This window comes from Eleginops maclovinus, chromosome 2 (genome assembly GCF_036324505.1).
Source record: "Eleginops maclovinus isolate JMC-PN-2008 ecotype Puerto Natales chromosome 2, JC_Emac_rtc_rv5, whole genome shotgun sequence".
NCBI classification, from domain to species: Eukaryota; Metazoa; Chordata; class Actinopteri; order Perciformes; family Eleginopidae; genus Eleginops; species Eleginops maclovinus.
This window is the reverse complement of record NC_086350.1, coordinates 24,927,867-24,949,471: the sequence shown is the minus strand read 5'-3', so window position 1 is coordinate 24,949,471 and position 21,605 is coordinate 24,927,867. Positions and strand designations below refer to the sequence as shown.

The window sequence follows — 21,605 nt, the reverse complement described above, 5'->3', positions numbered from 1 at the left end:
TTCTAAGCAATGACCAAGATTTCCCTCATCCGACAAAGAAGTATAAAAGGTGTGCAGAGGTCAACATGAGGCACAGCTTGTAGACACGAAGTGATGGATGGGCCTGTCTCAGTGAACTACTGCAGGTTGATGCATTCTTTTTAAACCTACGTCTTACTTCTCTAAAGGTAAAACCCCTGCAGACTCCTGCCAGGCTGTTTATGAAAACTGATTTGGGGGCTGCCTGTCATAAAGTTCCAAATACAAATGACTGACTCTGATCCAGCATCAAATATTGTTGCCAGAGTGAGTTACCGTGAGGGCAAGCGTGAGTGATGAATAAGCCCGGTCGATAGACTGACAGACTGGAAGCTTTTCCACCCAGAGCATTATGTAACATGCTGTTAGTTTGAGGTAAAAATAATGTGCTTTAGTTATCACATGGGGATTGATGACTGAGACATAGACGTTTGCTTATGTCGGGTTCTGGTGTAAATCAGTAGGTGTTAAGAGACCTGGTGGCATCCTTGCGTGTGATTGTCCTTCAACAGTTTACTCCATTGCTATGATAAAAAAGGAAACAAAAATTCACCCTACACATCCTAATGAGAAAGAAAGACTTCCAATACTGGAAAAAATAACACTGCCTGTAGCCGTAAATCCTTGAAAATTGATTGGCCAATCCTCCAGTACCATCATTCCTGTCTGGAAGTGTTGCCTTTTTATTTAAAGAGGATATATTGTGCTCATTTTCAGGTTTTTGTATTTAGTGTCTCCATGCTTTAATGTTCAAAAAGCTCTTTATTTTTCTCATACAGCCTGTGCTACAGCACCTCTTTTCACCCTCTGTCTGAAACCTGGGTACATTGGTTAGCTGCCCAGCTCTGTTGTGATAAGTCAACCGCTTAGAGATGTGGAAAAATATGAAAAATAATTATTATTCTAATCGAGTTTACCTATCCTTACAATATATTATATTCAATAAAGTAGCCTATATAAGATGTTGTTTTATAAGTGTGTTAGCATAGAGAGGTTGAGTGTTTCATTCAGAAGTTTCTGTTGATATTCTGGAACTGTTTCTCTTTCAGAGATGTCCGACAGTATTGAAACATCAGTGACCGTTATTGAAAGCATGTCTTTATTGCTATGTTATATATAATAGATTACTCTCTGTAATCAAGTGCCCCAATAGTGAATGCACTGGGTAAATACAGCCACTTTAAAATACATGAGCTGTTCATTTGGGAGCCATTAGATGAGAATTAATTTTTATCCTGGGGTTCTAACCTTAGTTATTTATTAACAAAACAAGGTCCCAGGCTCAGTCCGACTCTGCAGCCTTACCTGCTCATTGACTGCAAGCCGCTCTGGATGAGAGCACAGGCTAAACGCCCAAATTGTAAATTGCGGTTGGTAAGCTAATGAGCTGCATTATGTCCGCTGTGATTAGATGCTATTTGCTCCCAGGATGCTTCGCCCTGCAGTATAGAACATTGGTACTTAGTCCGCGGCCTGGAAGCAAAGTCTACCTGTTCCTGTGTGTGTGTGTGTGTGTGTGTGTGTGTGTGTGTGTGTGTGTGTGTGTGTGTGTGTGTGTGTGTGTCTGTGTCTGTGTGTGTGTGTGTGTGTGTGTGTGTGTGTGTGTGTGTGTGTGTGTGTGTGTGTGTGTGTGTCTGTGTGTGTGAATGCTTTTATAGGACAGTGTTTTAGTGAGTCTCTCTGTCCCTCAGATGCTAATTTCAGCTCAGTAATTGTGTTTCCATTAAAGTGCTTGCATCAATTCTTCCAGGACATACTGCTAAATTAGCCAGCAACCGTTGCCCTCTGAAACTGCCACACACACACACACACGCACAGGAACACACACACACACGCACAGGAACACACAAACAGAGACAGGTCTTCTGAGCTCACCGCCTGTCCTTCCTCAGTCACTGTACCAAGCTAGAAGTGTAACGGACATTGAAGCAGATTTGCATAGTGGCCTAACGGTGGTACTACAACTTGTGTGTCAGTCCGTGTCCTCATTAACTGGGCAACTTTCACTGGAATAAACATGCACTGTAACTTATTGCTCCATCCAAAAAATGTTATCATTTTTTTACCTAATGGGCACCACAGTGCCACATCAATGACGCTCAAACAAGGTGCCACTGACCAAAAGACATGTAGACGGTTCCTTTTAGATGAATCATCATAAAGTAGACTGTCTCTTACTCAGACTCAGTTAAAAATCACGGGATGAGAGAAGGTTTTGTTGAGACTTTGTCCTCAATCACGAACATGTGCCTCCATCAGGACCCTGACTGCGGCCAGATCCAAGTGCCTGGTTAAAGGGGGCTTTCTGAATCTGGCAGAACTAGTGTTATGACTGCCGGATTTGACACCCACTCTGTAACTTTGTCCAGGATGGTCACAATCTCACCAAAATCAGACTGGTGTTTGTTACCCCCCTATAGTTTAACGAAACAAACGCAATTTACTCACAGCCTATCAGGTAGAAAATAAAAGAAGTGCTTATAAATCTAGCAGAGCAGGCATTATTGCTGCAGGATTGCCGCACTTTGGCCAGGATGATGATGTACTATTGCCCTCAACCTACCAACCAAATATTTTCACACCATATATTTTATAAAATATAACCATAGGGTCAGTGTTACTGATAAGTTACTGACTGTTAAGTGTCGTTTTTTGGAGTGGGCAGCCATCTTGGTTCTGATGCCATCTTTCACTCAGGCATTAAGTGCACAACATTAAGCCTTAATAATATACTTTAAATATGCATATCATTTTGAAATCACCCCCCAGTAGATTAAGGAAATTAGCTTTAGAGAGTGAAACATGTTTTGGTTTGCACCATTTAAACATGTCAAGTCCGGATTCTGTCTCCTACCTCTTCTGATCTAAAATGTTTCCTAAGATCACTCTGTAACTTCTTCCTCAGAGCCCACGGGCCAGATGCCTTGATCCTGGTGGATGGACAGCCTCTGCAGACTAATGGGGAACTGGGTCTGTCACAGATGCTTCACATAGCCAGTCAGATTGCAGCTGGGATGATCTACTTGGCTTCTCAACACTTTGTGCACCGTGATCTGGCAACCAGGAACTGCTTGGTGGGCAACGGCCTTTTGGTGAAAATAGGAGACTTTGGCATGTCCAGAGACATCTACAGCACAGATTATTACAGGGTAAGAAGAATATCTCTGTTTTCAAACACAACACTGTTATTTTTCTCTATGAATTTGTCTAAAATTAAACACAGTGCTTATTCAGGACTATTGATACAATGTTTGCAATGAAAAGTGCGGGAAAAGACAGCAAAGGTTTGGTGCTAGGGTCATTATGCCATCATCAAAAATGGCTTCTTTGTAAAAACAAAACACATTTAAAGTGTACAAGTTTTAAAAGAAGCCAGTTAACAGTTGTTGTTTTTTAGCTAACATAATGCTAAATCGTCATCACACCATGGCAATACAATATAATTCCTTTATGGTCATTGCAACCGGTACAACACATTGAAATAGCACTCAATCATGACACTGCATTTACACATCAAACGAGAGTAGAATACGACTAATATAAAAAATACAACATTTGGTGTGTCATGACAGGCCGGGGAGATGTTGAATTCTTAGTTGAATCAGCCAATAAATACATAAATAGAGATTCAAATCAAAATGAATCTGTATTGCAGTTTAAACGTGTCTGGAACTGAATGTTTTGTAGTGCTGATAGTAAGTGTAAACAGTGCGGTTCAGTGTTTGACAGTATCCAGTTCACGTATGGCTCTAGGGCAAAAGTTTTTTTTGTATGTCTGTTTATTTAAAGGACCTGAGGGCCTAGGATCAAGCTGATGGTGTCCAGTATGGGATGGGTCTATTATTTTGCCTGCTGATGCAGGGTAGCTGATCAGGTCTTCCAGAGAGGGCAGTGAGCAGGCAATACTCTTCTGCATTCTAATTTGTTGCTCTTTCCATGGACTGTTTACTGTTTTGTGGCATAGTAGGTAGAAGACTGATGTTTTTTGCCCCAGCTCCTCTGGTTGGCATTTTGTGTTCTTAAGCAAGAGGCGGACCAGAAAGTGCTCATGAATGTATATTAATGACCATTAGATGATAATTAAGTTGGCATCTTTTATTGCAACCTTGCCATCAGTGTATGAATGTCTGTGTGAAATAATAAAAGCTCACATGTGAAGCTCTTTGAGTGGTCAGAAGAATAGAAATGCGCTACAAAGTCTGTCACATCAATAGTGTCACAACCGTACATGATGCACAAAGCTCCACAGATATATAGTTAAGGTCTAAATAAAGATGGAGGTCATAAATGGTTCACGTCCAAGCAAGGCTGCTAAGGCAGGGGGTAAAAAAAAACATTCTTCTGTCTGTATAGAAGAGGTTTGTCTTCATAGAAGATGGCAACAGTGGCTCATAGGGATTTGCGGAAGAGTCTTTCAGCCCTGTAATTGGCAGGGTGGGAAATAATTTGTTTTTGGCATTAAATGTCAATGCCTCCGTGGAGTCCCATCCTCCTAAGTAGCTTCAGTGGACGGGTTTCTTTTTAATGGCTCCAACATCTCAGCAGGGCCGCTGGTAGACAGCAGCAGGAAAGGCTGACTGACTTTTAATTTGATTCAAGCTCTTGTGTCAGCAGTGAACTGGTTCCCTTGTTTATATTGCTCATGTGCATTCTCCTTGAGAAATGTAGCTGACACAACTTGTTTTTTGTACTTTTATTGGCATCGTTTAATTCAGTTCATGTCTTAGAAAGTAAAATCCCACATACTGAACAGGCACACGTACACTCCCACTCAAGCTGATTAACATGCAGACCCTGTCTCCAATCCAGGCTCACGCAGCCAAAGTGACGGAAGATATCATTTTCTTTCAGAGGTTCTCCATGTACAAAATGTTTGCCTGCAGTCACAAAGAAATCTGTGTGCAGCTCAGACTGAGCAGATTGATCTTCCAGGACTTCAGGGTCAAACAGAGTGCTAACCTTTGTCCTGCAAGCCCGCAGCTGATCCCAATCAGGGCTTCAAACCATAAAAAAAATCTAAAAATTAAAGATGCAATCTCCAGCTGTCTAGATGATCAGTATGAACATTGGACTTGGGTTTACAGCTGACCTAAATGGTAAATGGCTTGCATTTTTATAGGGCTTTTCTAGCCTTTACGGCCCCTCAAAGCGCTTTTACATATCATTACATGTCAGCATTCACACATTCTTGCACCATTGGCCCTGCCCTTGGAGGCAATTTGGGGTTAAATATCTTTACAAGGACATAACAAGATGTGGACCGCAAGAACTGGGGATCGAACCACCGACCTTCCATCTGGTACACAACCACCACATTTTCTGTTATTTCTGACGAAAAGTCCAAAAACCCAAAGATTTAGTTAATGGTGGAACTAAACTTTTAAAATCTGAAAGCTGGGAATGTATTCATAGATAATACGAATCAGTGAAACAATAAGGCTGCATGCACATGATACACAATTTGCTCAACTTGAGGTTGGGCGCAGAGCCTTGCGGTGAAAACAAACAGTCAAGTTTGGTTTCTTTACATACATATAGCTGTCGTCTGATTGGTTGCATGGCAAAGGATCAGCAGAAACCAGGTCAGAGTTGAAATAATATGAACTTTTAATGCAGCACTCAGCGACAATTTCGAGGTGTGTGGGGCGCCGAGGGTAGCTTTTATCGCCTAGTTGGGCGGCACCGCTCTCCATAGAAACACAGCACAGTGCTCTTTTAACACTTGTCACTTGTAAATAAATAATAATAATAATAACAATAATACATTTTATTCATCAAGTGCTTAATCAGGTGCCCAATGACACTTGTAAACGCAGATTAAGAGACAAGCCAGGATAAGCATTTGACACAACAGTGTTCTCGCAGCATGATTACACTTAAATGTACATAATTCTTTCCAAACCAGATTATTTGTCATATCTTTACTGTTCTTTGTGTATTGATATGTTGTGTAAATATTCTGTTGATTTTTATTTATTTATAATAGTCTTCCCAATAGTTTTAGTTTTAGTATTTCTTGCTCCTTCTCTGAAACGTATTCCTCTTTCTGTGTCCATGTAAACCCTTTCAGCCAAAGTAAATTCCTCTTGTGTGTAATCCTACTTGGCAATTAACCTGACTCTATTTCCACCCAAGGGTCTGCTGAACTTGCTTCGTCTTTGATGAGCAGGAGATAAGAGCAAGAGATAGATCATACTATTTAAAATATATCATATTTTATGTCATACACTGTTTATTAAAGTGTGATGCTAATTAAGTCCCAAAGCTTATTAACAAGGAGACATCATTTAGACACATTAACATCCTGTACAAATCTAAATGGGTGCTGTCTCAAAGGACTACAGGATCCAAACTGCGGCTATAGGCTAGCTATTGGTCGCCTACATTCTCCTCCCTTCCACAATCAAAGTGACAAAATAGTAAAGGTAATTATTTTCCATTCACTTAGTTACACTTGGTAATAATAACCAATTTGAGATTAAAATGAAGTTGTCAGTGCTTATGGGATATTGACAAAAATAATGATGGAGGAATAGGTAAAGGATGGCAGCCAAGACTGTCGGTGGAGGAAAGGGGGGCGTGCAGGAAGGACGATTAGGCAGCAACACACTGGAGGTCATCCATTATGCGAGTCTTGATTAGGAAGCACATATTTGACTAAATTAGTCAAGCTGCTCTCTGATTTCACAGCAAGGGAAGCGGGTGAGAGCAGATGAATAATGATTAATCCGCTGTCTGATCTACACACGGTTGTATAATATACAAGACTTTCCTCTCACATCCTCACCATTAGTCATGTGTGATTAAAGGAAAAATCCTCAAAATGACAGAATCCACAGGAAGTGACTTGGATCATTATTATCAATATTGAGGAGTCAGGTTAATATTTGCAAACTCATAATGAAATGTCACAGGGTGCATGTGCCAGCTGTTACAATCTGGGCTATTTAACAGTCCGCATATCATGATCCTAGCTTCCTGTTTTATTTTGGAAAGTATTCTTTCCCTGTGTCATGTCTGTTTTTACTTCCTGTCTTTGTGTGTTTTCCCGCCAGTTTTGATTGCTTGTCCTGGCCTTATTAGTTTCACCTGTTCCCCATTAGCTCTGCGCTCACCTGACCTCCTGTACACTTGCACTTTATCCCCTCAGTAGTTCAGATTCTGCTTAAGTCCTGGGTTTCTGTTAAGTCATTGTTGGAGCATTTATATAGAAGTTCTGTTTAGTTTTGCCTGGTAAACCTTACATTTAAAGTATTTTCTGTAAACGTTGCCTGCATTTGGATGCATTTCAGCTTCACTTCCTGTGACAGAACATTAGAAAAAACCTCACTTAGAATATAACCTGGATTTGATGCTGCTGTTGATGTAAACTTTAACTTGGTAAACACTTAATACTACAGACGAAAACTAACCTTTATGGCTAAATTGCTCATGTTAATCAATGTGCATTGTCCCTGCTTTAATTAAATAAATATAAAATGCAAATTAATGGCAATCAATATTGCTAATAGTGTTAAGAATGGTATCATTCATTAGATAAACCTCCTTAGTTTCATCTTATGGTTGTGTGGTAGATTTTGTCTAGAATAAAGAATAAAATCTTGTTGTGTTTCCCTTACTCGTGTTTTGAAGGATTTGGCTTTGGTACATAGACAGGTCAAGTGTGTTACTTTGAATTATACTGTTTACATGTTTTTCCTTCCAGAAATTGCAATATAAAGGTATGGTAAGTTTTAACTGGTTATGTAATAGCCTCAATGTGAGAAATGTGTATGTGTCAATGCTGGTTAAAGGAGTGTACGATATTCATAGACATTTCCAGATTCATCTTTAAAACCTTTTTCTCTTTCTATGTGTGGATATGTGTTCAGGTGGGAGGTCACACCATGCTGCCTATCCGCTGGATGCCACCAGAGAGCATCATGTACAGGAAGTTCACCACGGAGAGCGACGTGTGGAGCTTTGGAGTGATCCTGTGGGAGATCTTCACGTACGGCAAACAGCCATGGTTCCAGCTCGCCAATAATGAGGTACACTGTCCGCTTCTCATGTATAAAGTTTAGAAGTCTATATTCATTCAGTTAAGACTCGTATTTCCTACCAATAGGGAACAGATAAATGGAAAGCGTTTTTTGCAGATTTGGCCATAATTCATACAATTTAAATGTACATTTGATGCTGTGAGTAAGCGTAACTGCTTGATTTCATTTTATTTTGAGTGTGTTTGTCGTATGACGCCTGCAATCTGCTTTTACTGAAAAGGAAAGTTATATTTTATATACCGACTTCGGAGATACATTTGACTGCAATTAATTCATTTCATGAAGTCCCTTCATCTTGGCGTATGGAAAGATGCATTTACTAGTAACATACCAACTTGAAGGAAATTTAGAAAATTAGAAGGTGGACAGATGACAGTAAATGATGAAGTTGGCAAGACAAATTAAATTAAAACCTGCTGAAGGTGTTTTAAGTACCATAATGGGAGATTCTTCTCCTATTTCACATGTTTAATTGCTCACTACCCGAAGAACAACGCTGTTTTTTGTTCCATGCTCATCCTCCATCAAAGAGCATGTGAGTGAGTGTAGGGAGAGTCTTGTCCTTTTAGTGAGAAGGCACTTTATGGAGGATCAGAAAGGAAGCCAGCTCAGCAGCTGCTGTTGGTATTGAGTCAGTTTGTATTGATGACCAGCCCTTAATCCCTGCTGATTCACTGAGATTTGTTTGTGCTCTTGGGAAATAAAAAGGGAATTGTGGCGTTCGACTCGTGGAGAAATTGGAAAAATATCAATTTTTCAAACAGTATGAGGCAAACACCATATAGAACCGGGAAGGGTGGAGATAAGTATGTATTTAAATTTGTATTACAGAAGAAACGCAAAACAATATAGGTTGTATTTCTATTCTTACTCTCACTACCCGGTCAAATGGCTTGAGGGTAGACAATGTCATGTGGAAAGTGACAGTGAGGCACTTTAAATGATTGCAAAGGAAAACAAAGAGGAAATGAAGCACTTGCAAAAAGTGCTGAGCATAAGAAAAACATAAAAGACCCTCTCAGACAGCAGGAGGCAACAGATATGTCTAATCTAGACTCTCAGAATATTAAGGATCCAAGCAGGAATACAGCGAGTTCACAGCATTCGACGCCATTTAACCATATCCTCATTGAGATAATGTAACGGTTCATTTTAAAAAATAGGACGCATTTCAGTGCAACAGCAACCATAATATGTTTTTAGAGCTGTCAACCAACCTTTGATTGGGGTTTAATTTTTAGAAGTTTTTCACTTGCATAAACTGATAAACAGCCCTTATCGTTTTTTACCAAGCTCGAGTAGACGTGATATAACTACAGCATTGTTCACAATGGGACGGCAACCTTCTCTTTATACGCCAATGACGCAGTCACACAGAGCTACGTGAATGCCGAAGTGGGCGTGGTTACATCTAAAATGAGTTGGAAAAAAGATAGGCACGTACCTTCACTGTCAAAGAGAATTTTTGGCAGCAGATAAAAATGCGCTCCAGGGTTCCTTGCTTTGATTACAAGGGGCACTGTGGTGTCCTCTATTTGATTCATGAGTGAAGGTTTGATGGGAAGCATACAGACAACCAGCTGCCATCACTATAGATACAAATACTATATCCCATCTAGGTCCACATCAAGCCAGCATGTTCCTTTCATTAGGTCTTACCAGTGTATTAAAGTGCCTCTGAAGATGTATCTTTTAATATCAGACCATACCTTGGACATCTCAAATCTGTTGTTTTTGAATACTTCCCACACCGAGAGAGTAAGAAGATCTAGCAACTCCAAAATAGTTTATCAACATATCCACCCAGTCTGGTTTGAAGCATATGGCTTCAATCAACATCTTTACATGCAGATAGCTCCAAATTATTTTCTCTTTTGGTCAAAAATGTTAATTAAACTCCTAATAGGACAGAAACACTCTACACTTAAACAGGTGAGTCTTACTCAAATGTATCTCAAAGCCAGGATTTCAACAGGCATTCAACAGGCATGCCATTCCAAATAGGTGCTCTCTTTTCCTCTATTGAGATATCCTGAGTGTTGCAATATTGGATTCCTCTTCTCACCAATCATACTACTACTACTACATGTCTCTCTTCATGGCTAAAACTTGTGAATTCACAGTGACCATCTTAACAGACAAAAATATGGTGTAGTCTGAATCATTCATGTGTGTAACCAACCCAATGTCCTGTAACGAACCAGAATTCAAACTTCTCCTGACTGTTTGACATGTTCTGTGTGTGTTACAATCGCTGCCTCTCCAATGATCCCGCAACACAGATCTTGTGTGTTACTCCTTATATGTGATGTATTCTTTTATGACCGGCACTTTTTGTGAACAAGATGTTATGCCTTGTGTAACACTGTGTTTTCTCTGTCCTCTCAGGTGATTGAGTGCATAACTCAGGGGAGGGTACTGGAGCGCCCCAGGGTCTGTCCCAAGGAAATCTATGACATGATGTTGGGTTGCTGGCAGAGGGAGCCCCAACAGCGTCTCAATATTAAAGACATTCAGAAAATGCTGTTTACGATGATGAAATCCACACCGGTCTATCTGGACATACTGGGATAGGAATCGTTTATGAGGGGAAAGGAGCTGGATGTATTCCATTTTGGACTAGACATTTAATGCAATAGAAATTAGTACTGACCAGAGAGAAAACTAATGTCTTGGAGCGGAAGCCTGGACTGGACTCACAGCAGTTTGTGATGGAAACATGATTTGGGATTTAGGAATGGACTGTTCCTTACATCCAATTGCCTGACAGATGAAGATTGGAAAGGACAAACTAAAGTGAAGTACTGTGCGTTGAACTAGATTGGAATGAACCGGATTACATTGCATCAAATTATAATCAAAGGAAATGTCTTGGACCTTGCCTAAATGCGTCGGGGTTTGTTTGGTCCAGTCTTGATCCATTTCAAATAAACTCATGTTCAAAGAATGGACCATGAAGATTGGATTGCCTCACACCCAACTGAACTGGAATAACCTGATTGTACTGGTCTGGTAGAGTTTGGTTAGGTACCATCATTTCCTACCCTTTACATCTTCATTTCAGCCCGTCTTAATCAGAGCAGCTTTTGTTCCACCTTGATGAAGCCTGAGAGAGTCTGGCTGAAACTTGGAATATATCAAAAAACCAAGACCTAGATTGTATTGATCTTTCCCCAAACAGTTTTTATCTTTGTCCTAAAGTACATCGGATAAGGGTTGGTTTGGATCAACTAGCTTGGTTTCAACCACCCTACATTAGAGCAATTGATTGCTCTTTCTTATTTGGCTTGTCCTTTTGCCTGGTCCTCAAACAGGAAATCACCCTCAACTTCTACTGTGTAGTACAGAAGGAGTTCAGAAGGAGAACCTGTATACAGTAACCTAAAGTATTGTTTTAGCGCTTTTAAAATAAGATACTTGTGTGTTCCAGGACAACATACCCAGGCGTGTCTATTTGCCTTGAAAATTGTACATGCCTTGGTCTTGCCATTGTTGCTGGGCCAGATCGGACCTAATGTCCTTCATGTAGAACTTGAAAGTGTTTATGGCAAACGTCGGGAAGATCTTCATGATTCTCCAGTGATGGAAGTACTAAACATGCCTGCTAGTTAAATCTGTTAGTACCTACTTTTGGGTGAGGTTCAACACTGTTCATTAGAACATTAAAGAAGTGGGTTAACAAGAACGGACAGAACTCAAGTCAAACAGCAGCTCCTGTGTTTTTAAGTGGCAGTCCATTTCAGCTCGCTTCAATGTTTCATCTCCAAAGCCTCCGTAGATACACCTTCTAGTACTGGACTCCTGTTACCCTACTGAGCGGTTCACTTGTGGACGAGCCTGACCGGACCTTCCAATCCCGAGTGTGGCCTGAGTGATCGTATGTCGCCATAGAGATGGACCTAAGTGCCTCCTACTTCTTTCTAAACACTTGGAACTAAAAAATAGTAGTCTTTAAAAAAAAAACAGAGCACTTTTACATTTTGTTTACCTGCTTAAAAATTGTTCACTAGCTGTAAACCTTCCTCGTTTTTCTTACAAACTTTCAGCAGTCTATGTATTACAAAACAAAACTCAAAAACAGAATAAAATTACGAAAAAATGAAGAAAAATGTTAACCCATGGGGAATAAGCAAACATGAACAAAAGCAAGCTTTTTTGTACCAGCTTTACAAGAATGTTGAAGGTGAAGTTACGTTTTCTGTTTTTAAAATGATTCATATTCTATATATTTTTTATTTATTTTTATCTCAAATCAAAGAGTGGACCTCTGCCATGCTCCAAAGCCATTGGAATATCCTGCCACTGGGTATGAAAGAACTGATCACCACTAAAAGACAAACACTTGGCTGGGAATAAGCTCTCCAGGATTACTCAAAAGAAGCCTTTTTGTGTGGTGTTGCATACCTGGATCCACTCTGACGTCAGCGAGCTGTTTGGCAACAGGAAGCCAAAACTGAACGGTAACAACGGAGCTACCAGTCAATGAACTAAACCTTTTTTAACAGAATGTATATATTGTAAATCTCTGTCTTAAAATATGTTAACTTATTTACTTTCTCCAGTTCCGATAATTTTAAGCTTCTCGATGTGTTGTTAAACGGTTCAGTGAAAGCCAATAGTTATTTTGATAATCTTTCTTTCTAGTTGTAATTACAGGTATTATTTACTGTCTGTAGTCATGCAATGTCTTTTCTTTTTTTTTAGCATTTTAAGATAATCAACATTTAAATCATCTCTGTTCTTTGTATTTTTAGATGCTTATTTAATTTGTTCATGTATTTATCAGGGCAGTAGAAGAAATATGTGAAGTTATGGGCCGTTGTTTTATTAACCTGCTCAGATTGCAAGTAGTGTTTTAGGTTAATGATTTTAAAGAAACAGTTCAGCCTTTTGGGATTCACAATTGTTTGCCAATCACTATTTGGATTCAGATAAAATACACATTAGCGTGTGTTTCATCTCTCTTGTGTCCACTATGGGTTTTGCCTATTTAGGATATGGAACCATGGAAAAATACTACTAATCAAGGTCCTACGAGAGAGAAACAATTGAGATCTGTCGGTCTTCTGTATGCTAAGCTAATAATGGCTTATATAGAAAGCTAGTACAATTTCCAACTATTTTCAACCATAATATGTCTTATATTTTGATCTTTTACCATTATATTACTGTCAATTGGTTATTATAAACTAAACTTTCCATCTAATACATTTTGGCTACATAGTTTGCAATTACTTCTGATCAGAAAAGCACTCTGAGAGGCTTTAATGAAAACGGTGGTGTTTGCAGTTTAGCCAGGTACTTCTAATATACTGTATATATAGTTAGCCTCACTCACTCAACTGAACGTCCAGATATCTCTCTCTGTCCTAACATATTCATGACATTTTCCCCTGCAGCTTATTGAAAAACATTATGATTTAAAATACACCCATCTGCAACCAATGCCATTGGTCCGATCTCTGCAGGAATGACCAATCAGGGCAGGAGGTCAAAGGGAAACCACATTGGATCATAGCCCATAACAATTAGTGAAAATTGTTTCTCACTAGACTCAATTACACCTACCAGCAATCAAAAGCCAATGCTCTGTCTATTAGCATGACAGACAAAACCCACACTTAACTGTCGATGATTAGCAGCAAATGACTGCTCGATGTTTGTCCTACACTAAGCCATACCTGTATTAATGTGTCATCTGTGTAAAGGTAAAGAATGGGTCCAAAGGCCACAGGGGAAAATAAATAAGGAAGAATTTATGGTCTGATAGCTGTCGGATATCTATAAGTAAGCCACTGTCATACTATTCTGTGAACTGTTGTTTGATAGTTATGTAACCAATGTTGATGTCTCAGAAATAGTTTCTCATAAGGTCCTCAAATAATTTAATTCCAGATACACTTAGCATTATCCTTGTAACTGAGAGTATTCTGGAAGCTCGCCAGGAAGTGTGGAAATCTTGATAAAAATGTAGTAAGATTAAGCATATTTACACACCTGTGCTGTCTGGGAAGATATTTTGGGTAAAGTTGATTCCAATGCTTATCTGTGCGGACTTGGGTTATTAGTATTAAATTACAAATGTATGGACAAAATTACAACCATGATGTCAGGATGAAATAGAGCAAAAGTTATCTTAAAGCTTGTTTGAAACGTTGGTGGAAACTTTTGCGGCCTATCTACCATATGATGCAATTTCTAGTGTTATTTGAAGCGGTTCTTTTTGGGTTGAGCTGTAACCATGTCTAATTCTCACAAGCATGAATATTATCAAGATGGAATTCAAGCAGGGACAGGAAACTTGTGTAAGCTCGAGTAGCTCTTCCTCCTTTTCTTCAAACAACTGAAAATGTCCGTAGGAAAATAAGACAATTTGAAATTGGTTTTAGATCAGCGGCTTTAATGGTTCATTGCATTTAGTGCTCACTGCGATATTTCTTTCTCTAGATGTCCTCCAGGAAGTAGGGCTTTACCAGGACTACTAGTTGCCTGGGGGGAGCACCTTTATTATAAAGTTGTTGGTGCATAAGCTCGTGAACCACTTTCTAAATAAGTGGCCTAGAAAAGGTGTTTGGACTGTGTGTGTCATGGGGAGGTCTTTGCATAATGGTAGATCAGTGTGTGCTCACAACCATAGGGTCGCTTGTATCCAAATACGCCCACCGTCTGTTATATCGTCTTTGAATTAGCTATCAAAAAGCCTAAAAATGTGCGATACATTATCAGCAGAACTGATTTTGCCACTTGTATCGTATTCAAAGATACATTTACAGGAACTAGAGTGTGAACCATGTTAATGCTCTCTTTATTAACAGTTACATGCAGAAAATGAACCTTTTTCATTGTCAATGAATTTGTTCTGTCAGTACTGCTGGGGAAAGAATACTCCAATTAGAAATCAGGAATAATATACTTTCTCCTTTGGCATAGCAAAACCTGACAAACCCCTGAGTTTGGAAAACACAACTTGCTAGATGCTAGAATTAGGGTCAGGATTAACTTTTGTACTATGCTTAAAGACTGGTAAAATAAAAAAATGCCTGTTAGATCACAATCCCGTCATATTGTGCGTCATTTTTGTATTTTTATATCGAAGGCCAATCATCTTTTCTTTGTGTAAAACAAAATGACATTTGCTCACATAGATAGTACCAACCAACTTCACCAATGATATTATGGCATCAATCCATTAATTCATCTGATCAATCAGGGGTGTGTGGACAGCCAGTGCTCTGTAGCTCTTAACCATGCAACATCCAAGGTCCACCGTCATTTTAGCAGTCCCCAATTTAGATTTGACATCCAAAGCCAATGTAGGAAGTAGCCTGCCTCGCGTTGTAGTGAATCGAAAAGTCATGGTGTGGAGGGAGGGATGTTCAGGGGTTAGGGTTTGTGGTTGTTTTAAAACCAGAATTGTTTTGTATGCTACAGGTGTGTAAAGGTTTAACTTTTACCACATAAAAGTTGCAATGAACAAACAATCAATTCAAAAACTGTGCTACTGAAAGTTACAAAACATTGGTATTGAAAAGAATTCAGGTCCAATCAATATCAACATTCTGTCTGATGGTAGGGATCATAATCTGTGGTCAAACCCTTTGACAAAAATAGTTTATCCCGCAATCTACGAATTGCCTGTACGATTTAGGGTGTAATCTTTGTGAGACCCTGTGTTTTTGTTTGGGGAGGTTAATCCTACTTAGCCTTCAGGACTCTTGAGGAATTTAAATGTGGTAGTCTGGCTAAAAGTGTCTAACACCTGATTTAGTTTCTGAGTTCACCTGTTAACATACACCGAGGCCCTTCTGGACACCTTTTTTAATTCCCTATAAGCATGCTGCGCTAGTACCTGTGAGCTTCCTGGAGGACAAAACCAGTATTTCAAACACCTCAAACTCTTCAATAAACTGACTCATCACGCTGCTAAATGTGTCCTGTACGATCACAGCTTTAAGCTTCCATTGAGTCTCAGTTGTATAATTCATTACATCTATTGGCACTGGCGTAGGATATATTGTTCTTTTTCATTTATTTTTTAACAGAACATTGTTCTTTTCCTCAGTTTGTTCATGCTATTGTTAAACTGACATACTCATGTAGTCTTCCCCTTTCCTAAAGCGTTTTCCTGCATCATGTTTCCAATATAAAGTATTTAAGCCATCATTACTCAATAATAATTCAGTGTCGTTCTCTTATGCTCTCTCTCTGGGGAACGTATTGTGTACGTGTATCTGTCTCCATGCTATCATTTATAACTATGTATTAATAATTTGACAACCTGTATGATGTCTTTTTAAAAAGCTGAGATGTGGTGAACTTCTAAGGTGGCTTCATGTATGATTCTGACTCATTAAAAGTTTCTTCATCTTTGATCCTTCTTTGTCGTTCCTTGAACCACGACTTCTTCACCAAAAATAAGATTTAAAAGACTTAAATGTCACTTTCATTAAATGTCAATTATTGCTGATACTGATATTTAAATCTTTTGAAAAGGCAGTATCAGTATCTAACACGCTTATTTTCCTCTTTAATCAAAATTGTCAGTAATGAGCAGTTTCTTACTGATGCGATTTCATTGTAGTTCTACATTAAATCCCAAGATAAGTCTATCAATTGATTAAATGGATTAGAATACAATGAGCCAATCTATAATTCTACGGTTCTGCAGAAAATGTTGAGGATTTGAGTGCTCGTAAAAATCTAAATATGTTCATATTATGTCAACATGCAAAAGAAGAAGACATGATAATTGATCCCCAAGAGGAAATTCCATTTTTCACTGGGTTGTTTTGTTTTTACACATAACTCACACCCATACACACACAGGCTCTTATTTCAACGGCCTCTAGAGAAATATTCAGAATTTCCATCCACACACGGATATAAAAAAACACTCACAAATCAAACCAAAAACATTCACACACATGCACGTGAAATCTCCCACACATATGAAAATCGCCTTCTTATACACTTGTGAAAAGCTCACTTGCATGTAAAACACTTTTTTACATATACAGTATGTAAAATACTCTGGTAAACATGTGAAGCACTCTCATACACCAATGAAAAGCTTTCTCAGATACACATGTGAAATGTTCTCATACACCTATGAAACGTTCTCATGTGAAACCCTCTCCTAAACACGTGAAAAAGTATCTTAAACACGTGTAACGCTTTTTTACGCACATGTGAGATTCTCTCTTATACACGTGAAAAGCTTTCCAATGCACATGTGAAACGCTCTCTTATGTATATGTAAAACACTTTCTTATACACATGTGAAACACTCTTGAACACACAAGTGCTCTCATACAGATGTGAAAAGCTTTTTCCAATACACATTTGAAATGTTCTCTTAAACACATGTTAAATGCTCACTTCATCACATATGAAATTCTCTCTTAAACACATACTGTATGAAATGCTTTCTAATACACATGTGAAATGCTCCCTTTTACATATATTGTACATTCTCAAGAGCACATTGACATTGAATTGGAACACAACAATGATAATACATATAACAGCGTTACAGGGCATGCTATAAAATCACAGTAATGTTAATAAGCACACATTTCCTCCAGACCACAAAACCCTCCTCAAACAAAGAGACAGGTACTTATATGTTGCTCTGAGAGACTCTGAACCATGGATGTTTAAAACAAGCTGGATACAGTGTTAGAGGCTGGGTTCTATTCCTTTCTATGAAAGTTGCTTAAATGGCCTGACTCTCGAGAACAAATACCCAGATCCTTCCTCATCAGTAGGGCCCATAACCTTTATTTTCCTTAAGCCGCGCCTTTAATGTGCTCCGTCACAGCAGCTCCACGTCCAGTCTCAGCTCAGACAAATAAATGTAGAGGTGAGATTCAGTTCTGATAATTCTTGAGACTCTAATGATTTTGCTTTTCATAATATAATAACTATTTATGTTGTACCATTGCAATAAACCATCAATCAATAAAAGCCACTTGTCTGCGAAAACAAGATCAGTACCCATCAGCAGCCAGGAGCCCAGCTTGACCTGGTTGCTCTGCCAGGCCCTGTGGGGAGCCAACACCTGCACCACGCCGGAGGATTACATTTTGTTTCTTCTGTGAACATATGTTTGTTCCATACTTGACAAATGAGATGTCACACTCTATCTTAAGTCTGGACTTTAGTATGGAGTATTGCTGATTTAGCACTGCGGCTGTCAACAATAACCAGTCAAAACACAAAGTTTCAGTAGCAAGTATTATGTTTTTATTTTTGTATTATTTATATCATTATTTGTATAACTGCTATTTTTGCTATTACTTTTATTAGTCATAATTTATATTTATTTTCAATATTTATAATATTGTTGGCAGCACCAGGAGGCTGCTTTACATCCTCCTGGATCTTCCTCATAAATGTTTACATTATCACTTTTATTTCATGGATTGTGTATGTAATGGTTTTATAATCTGTGCTGTGGAGTGTCTGTGTCTCTCCCTCTCCCTACTGATTGTTTACTTCGAGGCGCCGCCTCACCCAGGTGCTGCCAATCTCTCATCAAGCCTGCACAAAGAGCTGAAGAAAGCTGGAGCAGTTATTTTTGTCTGCTAGATGTCAGTGTGTGCAGTGGCTCTGTTTAACCCTTGTATTATGTTGAAAAAAAATTACATTGATTATGTTGCGGGTCATTTTGACCCATACTGTGTATATGCACTCAAAACAGTCAAGAAAACAGGTTAAACCAATAACAACTTTATTTTAGATTACATAAACATTTAGAAAAGTGACATACAATACATTTTTAATTCCAACACTATATTTAAGAACTATTTAGTCTAATCCTCTTGTCCTCCTCCCGGGTCAAAATGATAATTCTTCCCTCCTTCTTTCCTCCTGCCATGCTCTCTCCTTCCTTCTTCTCATCCTGTTTTCCTTCTCTCTGTTCATCCTCCTCTATTCCCTTCTTTTCTCCCTTCCTTCCTTCCTTCCTTCCTTCATTCTTTCCTCCTTCCTTCCTTCTTCTCTTCCTTCCTTCCTTTCTCCCTTCTTTCCTTCCTACCTTCTTTCCTTCCTCCCTTCCTCCTTCCTTGACCAAAGAAAGCACAAGGGCTACGTTTTTCCCTCTTCATGAACACATTTCTTTTTAACTTTGACTTCAACTTTAACTTCATCCCAGCGAACTTCAACATTTTCAATGTTCTCCACATGATGGACAGAATGTTACTGTGTGCTTTCTGCAGATGTAATTCTTGCATTTTACACAAGAGGTACTTGTTTTACTGTCCTCTCGGGAGGGACAGACCTGGCATCTTTTCCTTTTCTTTCCACCTGTGTCCACTGGATGTTGGTTGGGTGAGGTTGGGTTGGGTGAGGCTGCAGGTTGGTCGGGTGACCTGAGCTTGACCTTTTCAATGACAGCTGCAGCTGCTGGGGATCGAGCTGGCTCGAGTCTGGATTTTGGGAGTGATAAGTGCTTTGCCGAGTTCTTCCAGGAAAAGCCGACATCTGTACAATTTGCCGGCATTCAATTTCTGGTTGATTGCAGTCCACAGGACATAGGCATTGTAAGCAGACACGTCCACAATGTTGTAGAACATCACCAAAGGCCAACGGGCTGTCTTGCGCTGGCAGCTGTATGTTGCTGTGACTTTGTCCAGATTGTCAACTCCTCCTTTGGTGGAGTTATAATCCAGGATCATTTGTGGCTTCATGTCTTCTCTTGTGCTCAGAGATGCATCAGTGTGCATTGTACTCATTACAAGAACATTCTTGTTTCTCTTTGGGCAGTATGAAACAACTGTTGCTTTCTCAGTGAAAGCAAATATTGAGGAATGCAGAGGTCTGCCCTGCATCTTCAGAATTTCAGTGGGAAGTTCTGGCTTATTTCTTCTGACTGTTCCCAACATGGTCAGCTTTCTCTTCTGAAGTTCATCTCCAAGTCGGTAGGATGTAAAGAAGTTGTCACATGTGATGTTATGACCTTGCAGCCCTTCACTCATTTCCAGCACCACACGCATCCCCTGATTCTTCTCAGATGTTCCTCCAGGTAGCTTTCCAGTGTATACTTGCATATTCCATGCATAGCTGAATTTTGCATCACAGGCTGCCCATATTTTGATGCCATACTTGGCGGGCTTGTTGGGCATGTACTGTCGGAAAGGACAGCGCCCCCTGAATGGAACAAGGCGCTCATCTACAGTAACATGGGGACCAGGATTGTACAACAAAGGTAAAATTTCAACCCATTTATCCCACACATCTCTGATCGCAGCTAGTTTGTCTCTTTCACGTCGACCAGCTCTGGTGTCGCGGTTGTCAAAGCGGATCACACGAGATATCATGTGGAATGTCTCCAGAGACATTGTTGCACGAAAGATTGGCCTTCCATTCTCTTCATTCCATAGACTTGCAGTTGCTTCTCCCTTTGACCTGCAACACTCCAGCTAATAACAGAACTCCAATGTAAGCATGCAAGTCAGTCTGATCCAGTGGCTTCCATTTCTCTTGAAACACACGTCTCCCCTCGAAGTTGGTCATTTCCAGTATAATCCTCTCTATTGGTGAGGATATGAAGAGCTGAAATGCTGATTGAATCTCATCAACTCGTGTGACAGCAAATCTTGTAGGACCGGGAGTCATTTTGATCACATTGGAAGATGACAGTCTGCCTCGGCTTGGGTGTGGTGATGTTGACCATTTTATATTACCGTCCTTAGATGCCCATGTCCCCTCTGTGGATGATGATTGCTGCATTCCTTGGTTTTCATCTGTTGGAGGAACAACGGCAGACTCGTCCTCTGAATCCTCCTCATCGTAGGAAAATTGACAATCTGGATCAGCAATAACATTGTCCTCTGTCTCTGAAAGATCCTCTGGTTCTGAAATATCTTCCTCTACATCACTATCCCAGTTCAAAATCTGTGATAAAGCCTCCTCAGCTGCCGTCCTTCTGGAGCTCATTTTTGGTGAGTTTGTCAAAGAGATGACATGAGAACAGTGACAAGGACAAGTGTGAGAAAGTTCCCTCTCTTCACACACCTGGCTCTGGGTCTCAGAGGCAATCAAAATACAAACAATTGTACATCAAAGTAAAAAGTACATCAAAGAGACATGTTTATTTTGGATCTGAACAGCTATTTACCCACATTAAAGGGTCTGGGTCAAAATGACCCGCAACATCATCTTTGTATACAAACTCTGCACAGACATTCCACTACACATCAAAGTGTCCAGATTGTACACACCAGTTCATGACCCTAGATGATGAAAAGTCACCAAATTTCATCAAGAAAAAGAAAGGATAACCAGTACTTTGGTCAACACAAAAACTGAAATGGGTCAAATTGACCCTTAACATAATACAAGGGTTAAGGAGGTTACAATAGTGGTCGGGGACATGTGCGATAGGGTTAGGGTTAGCTAACTTGTTGGGTTTGTGTATTAATATCTGGTTATACCAATGAAGCTTTTGGTTTCAAGAAGCGTGTGCCTGCTTTCTCTTTTGAATTGGCTGGTAATCCTTTTTGCTTTCACTATATGACAGACATCTTTTGTATTTACGATTCA

General features: G+C 39.5%; 1 protein-coding gene and 1 pseudogene across 1 annotated transcript in view; one reads left to right on the top strand and one right to left on the bottom strand.

Annotated features, from left to right (window-relative positions):
* Positions 1-16,432, top strand: part of ntrk3a (neurotrophic tyrosine kinase, receptor, type 3a) — a 155,367-nt gene extending 138,935 nt beyond the window's left edge. The window contains exons 16-18 of the mRNA XM_063909703.1: positions 2,924-3,167; positions 7,890-8,048; positions 10,449-16,432. Coding sequence (XP_063765773.1) covers positions 2,924-3,167; positions 7,890-8,048; positions 10,449-10,634 — 589 coding nt within the window. The 3' untranslated portion in view covers positions 10,635-16,432. The remainder of the gene's footprint in view (positions 1-2,923; positions 3,168-7,889; positions 8,049-10,448) is intronic.
* A 2,339-nt stretch (positions 16,433-18,771) lies between these two features.
* Positions 18,772-21,404, bottom strand: LOC134875648 (piggyBac transposable element-derived protein 4-like; annotated as a pseudogene).
* Between the last annotated feature and the right edge of the window lie 201 nt (positions 21,405-21,605).